The sequence below is a fragment of the Colossoma macropomum genome, unplaced genomic scaffold (assembly GCF_904425465.1).
Source record: "Colossoma macropomum unplaced genomic scaffold, Colossoma_macropomum, whole genome shotgun sequence".
Lineage (NCBI taxonomy): Eukaryota > Metazoa > Chordata > Actinopteri > Characiformes > Serrasalmidae > Colossoma > Colossoma macropomum.
The window spans coordinates 5,108,865-5,117,583 of NW_023494787.1; the positions used below are offsets into that span (position 1 = coordinate 5,108,865).

At 40.4% G+C, this 8,719-nt stretch overlaps 1 protein-coding gene across 1 annotated transcript; it reads left to right on the plus strand.

The window, feature by feature from the left end:
- The first annotated feature begins 2,108 nt into the window (after positions 1-2,108).
- On the plus strand, positions 2,109-4,093 carry LOC118804849 (perforin-1-like). Its single transcript, XM_036565471.1, has 3 exons — positions 2,109-2,127; positions 2,270-2,800; positions 2,905-4,093. Exons 2-3 carry the CDS (start codon positions 2,271-2,273, stop codon positions 4,091-4,093), a joined length of 1,719 nt encoding a protein of 572 aa, XP_036421364.1. The 5' UTR covers positions 2,109-2,127; position 2,270.
- The last annotated feature ends 4,626 nt before the right edge of the window (positions 4,094-8,719 follow it).

Here is an 8,719-nt window from a genome sequence, read left to right on the forward strand (position 1 = left end):
GTTACAGGTCCTTTTCCTTTCAGGCTAATAACAATCATTATCTGTTTCAGTTAATTTTTTTTTACGAGTAACACATCCATCTGTTCAGGTAAAACAACATTGTTCTCTGTAATAACAATAGGCTAAGATTTTGATTTGTCAATGTTAAACAATAGAATTTCAAATATGCCATGTGAGGGCGTTTTGTTTTTCTTTTATTGATTCACAAAACTTTCATATTGAAAGTAATTTCAGCATTTAAGCCTTATTTTGAGTGGGCCAATAATAAAAGTGGGCGGGCCTAGGCCTGCTAGCCCCAAAAGTATCTCGTTACTCTTAACTATTTTTATCTTGTCTACATTCTATATTCTCCGTAATTGTACTGTATTCTGCCCTCATTAACACAGGCTGACCAATTCCTCTGTCCAGTTCCCCTGCTCCCCTGAAAGGTTAAATGTTGTAAGTCACTCACTGTGACACATTTCCACTGTTTATCAGTCCATTTTAGATGAGCTAGAGCACAGAGAAGTCGACAGCGTTTCAGGACATTGTTGTTATGACTCACACTGTGCATAGTACAGTTTGCATTTATGGATGCAGCGACAAACAGTGCTTATTGACAATACTTGTCAAAGTATTCCTGAGTCCAGTTGGTGATATCCATCACAGAAGCATGCCGGTTTTTAATGCAGTGCTGTCTGAGGGGTCGAAGGTTACGAGCATTCTTGGGGCCACCAAGTGCTGAAGCGCACAGTGCCTATCCTCTGTTCAATGACTCACTAAAGAGTTCCAAACTGCCACTGGAAGCAACATCAGCAAAAGAACTGTGCAATAGGAGCTTCACGAGATGGGTGTCCATGGCTGTGCAGCTACCCACAAACCTAAGGTGAAAGTGCACAATGCCAAGCGTTTGGGGGGTCAGTGGTGTAAAGCACGCTGCCACTGGACTCTGGAGCAGTCGAAACGTGTTCTCTGGAGTGATGAATCAGCTTCTCTATCTGTCAGTCTGATGGACGAGTCTGGGTTTGGTGAATGCCAGGAGAACGTTACCTGCCTGACTGCACTGTGCCAGCTGTAGAGTTTGGTAGAAGAGGGATGATGATATGGGGTTGTTTTCAGGGGTTGGTCTAGAACCCTTAGTTCCAGTGAAGGGAAATCATAATGCTTCAGCACCAAGACATGTTGGACAATTGTATACTCCCAACTTTGTGGGAACAGTTTGGGGAAGAACCTTTTCTGTTCCAGCATGACTGAGCCCCAGTGCACAAAGCAGCTCCATAAAGTCAAGGCTGGGTGAGTTTGGTGTGGAAGAACTTGACTGGCCCTCACAAAGCCCTGACCTCAACCCCATAGAACACCTTTGGGATGAACTAGAACGGAGATTGTGAGCCAGGCCCTCTCGCCTAACATCATGAATGGGCAAAAATTCCCACAAACACACTCCAGAATCTTCCAGAAAGCTTTCCAGAAGAGTGGAGGTTGTTATGGCTGTAAAGGGGGACCAACCCCATATTAATGCCTATGGATTTAGAATGGGTTGTCATAAAATCTCCTGTATGATTGGTAGGTGTGCATATAGTGTATGTTAGCACCAAACTAAGCATTAGCATTTAAGCTCTGTCATAAACACAGACATCTGATGCTTTGACAAATGCAATGTAAAACTCATGAAAGCTCAGGGGAACGTTGGCTTTTTTCAACATATACCAACAATAACTTTCAGTCGGCTCTGGAGAACCAAGCCAAAACAGATTTTAGGCCTTTTGGTGAAAAGTGGAAAAAGACTCAGAAGGCCCATGACTACTTTCTCTGACAGAAGGAGAATTTTAGCAGACTGGTGAGGAAAACTGAAAAAAGCAGATTGTAAAAAGTGTGGTGAGACAAAATGATTCCAGATACTTTTCAGATATATTGATTAAGCAAGTAGTTTACATTGGACTCCTTTAAGACTAAGTGATCATGAAAATGTATTGTCTTTTTGTCACTAGTTGAAGAAACAAAGCATGGCAATTTTTTTGTACCTGACCAAAGATACCTACATAAAGCCACCACAGTAAGCTCCTCCTTCTTCCACTAGTATTTAACGTGTGATATGTGGTTTTGCAGGTTCCACATCTCAGAGTCACCTCAGATAAAGATACGACACAAGTAAGTTCTGATGGGAATAAAAAATTATTACATTTGTAAACTGTATACTAATACTTAGACCACAAAGAGTTTGCTGTTTATAATAGTCTATTTTTTCCTATTGATTATAAAGAAATGACATAAGGATTTTTTCTATTATCAGAATGGGGTGGATGTGTCGTTACCTTGTGAGCTGTTGGATGTGGTGTTCTCTTCTCTCCATGGTGAATAATGAACAACTGGAACTGGGCGGTCCACAAGACTGTGAGAATGCAGACTTCGTTCCAGGCTACAACCTTGGTGGAGAGGGCTTTGACGTAGTGAAGATGGAGCGAAAAGGGTCTTATGTCATCGATGTGGAGAAGTGGGACATCGGGAATGGCAGATGTAAAATGTACAAGAACGCATACATGAACAAGGAAAAGCAGAAGACACCTGCAGCTGTGGTGTTCTGGAGAACACTCCCAAAGTGTTCGATGAAGGTTTCCAGCCAGACTTATGACTCGAGTGAAGCTCTTGTGAACGACTCTACCTCGTCAATCTCAAACAACTGGAAAGTTGGACTTGATGTGGTGTCTAAGGCTTCAGTTTCGCTAGGAGGCACTCATTCCCGTGAATCACAATTCGGTATGAAGAAGTCAAAGGAGGACAATTTCAGTTTCACCAAGCATGCTGTCAAATGCAGCTTTTACAGGTGAGGCATTCTGCTGTGTAAATGGTATAATAAATAAATCATTGTTGCATAGGTTTCACTGCGTATTGATAATAAATACATTTGCCTTCAAAATTCCTCCACAGATATAAAATAGTGTCTTCACCCCCACTGCATCAAGAGTTTCTTCAGGCTGTGCAGTCTCTTCCCCGAGAATATGATCCACACTCCTATCAAAGCATAATCGACATGTTTGGCACACACTTTACCACAGGAGTGGAGTTGGGTGGGAAGATGAAAGCAGTAACAGCCATCAGAACCTGCAAGGCAGCAATGAATGGACTTTCGGACACAGCAGTCAAAGACTGTTTGGACGTGGAAGCATCAGGCACATACAATGGTGCTACTTTGAGGGCAGAGTTCAAACACTGCCAAGCCCTAAAGAAGAAAATGAATACAGATGAAAAATTCAGCTCAATGTTTAATGACCGACAGACAGAGATTACAGGAGGGAACGTCAATGGTGAAGATCTCCTTTTCTCCAGAACCTCACATCCAAATGCTTTAAAACAGTGGCTGGATTCCCTGAAGACCATCCCAGATGTGGTGACATACACTCTTAAACCCCTACATTCAGTGCTGAACAATAAACACCCTGCCAGGAAGGGACTGAAGAAGGCAGTAGAAAATTATATCCGGGAAAATGCTTTGAAGAAAGTTTGCTCTGAGTCCTGTAAGATAGGGCATCACAATAATGCAAGAGATCGCTGTGCCTGCGTTTGTGAACCAAGTCAGAATATACGGTCCAGCTGCTGTCCTACTGAAAAAGGTCTAGCCACACTGAAGGTCTTCAAACTCCGTGCCAAAGGTTTATACGGAGACGTCTGGACTGAAACAGATGGTTCTGTAGAGGTCAGGTATGGTGACACGGTCAGACGCACTGCAGTAATTAATAATAATAACAATCCACGCTGGAGAGAATCATTTGAGTTTGGTCCGGTCAAGCTGTCCATCAGCAAAAAACTCTCTTTCAAAGTATATGATGCAGATTCTTACTGGAACAGTGACCTTCTTGGAAAGTGCTCCTTCGACCTGAGAAGTGGACAAGTGACTGACCTGTGTACCTTCCAGTATGGCACCTTCTATTTCTCCTATACTGTAAAATGTGCTCCTAGTCTGCAGGGTCCAAAGTGTGCAGATTACAGTCCTTCTCCGATGGACACTCATCTGGCCAAAATATTTCACTCCAGAAACGGCATCCTGGCTAAAGATATGTGGAAGCTCCAGACGGCCCAGAATTACTCCAATAACCTCTATTTCAAAGGTTATAAGTAATACAAATCAAGCAGCACTTATGATACTAAACAGCTTAGCTAATATAGCTTCTTTTGCAGATTAAAAACTTATATGAAAAATAAAAAAAAAAATGGTTTCATATTTTAAGCACTACTTAATGAATTTTTGCCTTACAAGCTGTATTTTGGTTGAAGTAAAGCATCCACAAAGACAAACCTGAGTGAATTGTCTTCTTCAAATAAGGCTAATTACTTATAAACACAGTTTAAAACATGTAAACACAGGGTACATTTTTAATTTTAATAATTATATTATATTACTTCTTTAGAGAATTTTCCACATGAATATGTTTCTCCGATTTAGCTGATTAGTGACAGCGTACACTCCTGGGCAAAAAAAGCCCAAAATGACAAAATGTTAAGCTTTTAATGGTCTTAACAACAAATCATAAAGGAAGTAGATAAACTTTGATATGATAATTGATATGATAAGTTGATAAACTTAATATGGGAGAGCTTTTCCCTTTGATTTCTTTACATGTTGAAGTTTTGTGTGTAAATTTATAGACAACCTTTTACAGAAAGAAGAGTCAGTATTTTTCCACTCAGCACTGACGGCTTCAAACAGCTGAAGAACATTGCCCAGCTAGTTTGTGTTTAATGTGAGACCAAATATACTCTATAGGGTTTAAACCTGGACTCTGAGAAGGCCAAAACCATCAGTAAACACCATTGTATTTTGGACTTTCAGATATTTTATTTTTTTATTTATATATTACATTTTGGGGGCGTTTTTTGTGTGCTTTAACACAACTTCTTCAGCTGATTAGTGACAGCATAGAGTTGGCAGAGAGAACAAAATACTGTGGTGTCGCGCTGCTGTGGAGTGCAGGAGGCAAGGCCATGAAAGGTGAACATGCAAAGAGGCTCTCAGGAGGCACCACCCACTCGGTAGGGGAGGCATTTATTGCTGTTAATGTTGTGGATGTTAGTCAACATGTGTGATATTACTATAAAGTGAAAGTGTATTCATTAGCATACTTTTGGTATGTCCATTTATTTTGACTATGTAATATTTTAAAATGACAAAGAGAAGAAAAGATACATCAAAAAAAGGAAACAACTTAACCATGAATGAATGTAAAATGGACAGAGGTGGAGGCAGCAGGAAAGCGGTTGCCCCTGGCCCCACCCTTCAGTGCGTCACAGTGACCATAAAATGAGCTGATTATTCAGAATCCGAATCCGAATCGCGTATTTCGCCAAGTATGTTACACATACAAGGAATTAGTCTTGGTGAGTCAGAAATGTATGACATGTAACATACTAAAGAGACCAGACAGCTCACAGACTATTAACAAGTACTGAGCTGAGGGAAAAGTAAAATAAAATACAATAAACAGATTATAGCATAAAGAGCAATAATAAAAACCGTGAAAGAAGCTCAGGAGATGTACATATGTGTGTTTATCTGTACATACGTAGATATGAATGTCTGTACATATGCAGGTCAAGCAGACATTTGCTATAAAATATACTACAAAAACTATTTTATACAGAATATTACAGAGTAATATGAATATTTGTAAAAATATACTTGTACAGTTGTGCAAATAAGCATTATGCTGCAGGAGGAGTTACACTGTAATACTGTTAGGAAGGTTTGTTGGTTCAGCTGAAGTTTAAAGTGCCAGCCCCAAAAGTACCTGGTTACTCTTAACTGTTTTCATCTTGTCTACATTCTATATTCTCCGTAATTGTACTGTATTCTGCCCTCATTAACACAGGCTGACCAGTTCCCCTGACCAATTCCTTCCTCTTTTATTGATTCACAAAACTTTCATATTCAAAGTAATTTCAGCATTTAAGCATTATTTTGAGTGGGCCAATAATAAAAGTGGGCGGGCCTAGGCCTGCTAGCCCCAAAGTAGCTGGTTACTCTTAACTATTTTCATCTTGTTTACATTCTATGTAGACAAAACAGATCGTAGGCCTTTTGGTGAAAAGTGCAAAAAAACTCAGAATGCCCACGACTACTTTCTCTGACAGAAGGAGAATTTTAGCAGTCTGGTGAGGAAAACTGAAAAAAGCAGATTGTAAAAAGTGTGGTGAGACAAAATGATTGTGATCATGAAAATGTATTGTCTTTTTGTCACAAGTTGAAGAACCAATGCATGGCAATTTTTTTGTACCTGACCAAAGATACCTACATAAAGCCACCACAGTAAGCTCCTCCTTCTTCCACTAGTATTTAACGTGTGATATGTGGTTTTGCAGGTTTCACATCTCAGAGTCACCTCAGATAAAGATACGACACAAGTAAGTTCTGAAGGGAATAAAAAATTATTACATTTGTAAACTGTTTACTAATACTTAAATGTTGTGTGTATACATACTGTGGGCTGCACCATAGACCACAAAGAGTTTGATGTTTATAATTGTTTTTTTTTCCCATTGATTATTAAGAAATGACTAAAGGATTTTTTTTTCTATTATCAGAATGGGGTGGATGTGTCGTTACCTTGTCAGCTGTTGGATGTGGTGTTCTCTTCTCTCCATGGTGAGAAGAACAGCTTAAGTTTAAAGTGCGAAGTTTCCACTGTGGTTGATGAGCTACATGTCCGGTTGTGCTGGTTTTGGTGGCCTCTGCTTCCTCTGCAAACTGAGAAGAGCCAGAGCCCCAGCCCCCATCATGTGCACCTTCTACAGAGGTACCATCAAGATCATCCTGACCAGCTGCATCACTGTGTGGTACGGCGCCTGCACTGTGTGCTGCCGCAAGACACTCCGGCGCATCGTGAGAGCAGCTGAGAAGATCGTTGGCACCTCCCTCCCCTCCCTCCAAGAGATATACAGCTCCCGTCTCACCCAGAAAGCCCTCTGCATGGCAGGTGATCCCACTCACCCACTACACAGCTTCTTCAGCCTGCTGCCATCAGGGAGCAGACTGCAGAGTCTCCCGGCCAGGACTGGCAGACTGGGGGACAGCTTCATCCACCAGGCTGTCAGGATGCTTAACTCTCTCCCAACTTTGCCCCCCCTCCCTCCTTTCTGCCCCCCACACACACAAAGTTTGGACCCAAACACAGGTTCCTGACCCCACTCCCCAATACTGAACACTGACATTCCCAGGGACTGTTACGCACTCATCACTTTAACTGCTCCATAAGCTCATTCTAATTGCACTACTGTTTATAATTGCACCATTTATACCCACAGACCTTAATCTGTATGTGCATTATGTCTTTATTGTTAAATTCAGGGACCTTCTTATATTTATAGAAATTTTTATTATTCATTTTTCTACAATTAGTGTTTATTTTTATGATTTTTACGATTTGTGTGAGAGGGGTCAGCTGTTAACATCGGGGTCTGATCAGGGTCTCCTTTGTCGAATTTTTCATTTCATAATGCGCTAAATGTTATCAGCGCTAAGAGATCTGGACTGCAGGCAGGTCAGTTTGGCACTCGGACTCTTTTAATACAGAGCCATGCTGTTGTTATATGTGCAGAATGTGGTTTGACATTATTTTGCTAAAATAATCAAGGCCTTCCCTGAAAAAAACATCATCTGGGCGGCAGCATATGTTGTCAAAACGTGTATATTTTTGTTCAGCATTAGTCACCCATACCATGTGCACTAATGCACCCCTATACCATCATGAATACTGGCTTTTGAACTGTGCACTGATAACAAGCCTGTTGGTCTTTAGCCCAGAGCACACAGTGTCCATGATTTCCTAAGAGAATTTCAAATGTTGATTTGTCTGCCCACAGGACACTTTTCCACTTCCCCTCAGTCCATTTTAAATGAGCTCAGGCCCAGAGAAGGTGGTAGCGTTTATGGATCCTGTTTGTATTTGGTTTCTTCTTTGCGTTTTAGAGTTTTATTTACCATTTGTAGACGCAGTGATGAACTGTGTTCACAGACAGTGTTTTTCAGAAGTGTTTCTAAACCCATGTCCACTACAGAATCATGTCTGTTTTTAATGTAGTGCCTGCTGAGGGCCTGAAAATCATGGCCAGCAAATACTGGTTTTTGACCTTGTCCCTTGCATACAGAGATTTCTCCAGATTCTCTGAATCTTTTAATGGCATTACAGAGCATAGATGATGAAAAGCAAAAGTTTTTTGCTATTTTACGTTGAGAAACGCTATTCTTGAATTGTTGCACCATTTGATTGTACAGTCTTTCACAGAGTGGTGAACCCCTCCTCATCTTTAGTTCTGAAAGACTCAGCCTCTCTGGGATGCTTTTTTATACCCACTCCTGTTACTGTCCTGTTGTCACTCAACCATCAGTTGTATTTTTTAGCATTACACAACTTTACCAGCCTTTTGTTGCCCCCTTCCCAACTTTTTTGGAACGTGTTTTTGGCATCAAATTCAAAATGGGCAAATATTTTTCAAACAACAATAAAATTTCTCAGTTTCAACATCTGATTTGTTGTTTTTGTACTATATTCAATGAAATATAGGGTTTAAATGATTTGTACATCATTGCATTTTGATTGTTTTTTGGAAATGGTGTTGTAGTTACAGGTCCTTTTCCTTTCAGGCTAATAACAATCATTATCTGTTTCAGTTAATTTTTTTTTACGAGTAACACATCCATCTGTTCAGGTAAAACAACATTGTTCTCTGTAATAACAATAGGCTAAGATTT

Coding starts and splice junctions, on each gene's coding strand:
- LOC118804849 (XM_036565471.1), top strand. CDS start 2,271: ATGGGGTGGATGTGTCGTTACCTTGTGAGCTGTTGGATGTGGTGTTCT. Junction 2,801..2,904: donor GTCAAATGCAGCTTTTACAG/GTGAGGCATTCT, acceptor ATTCCTCCACAG/ATATAAAATAGTGTCTTCAC.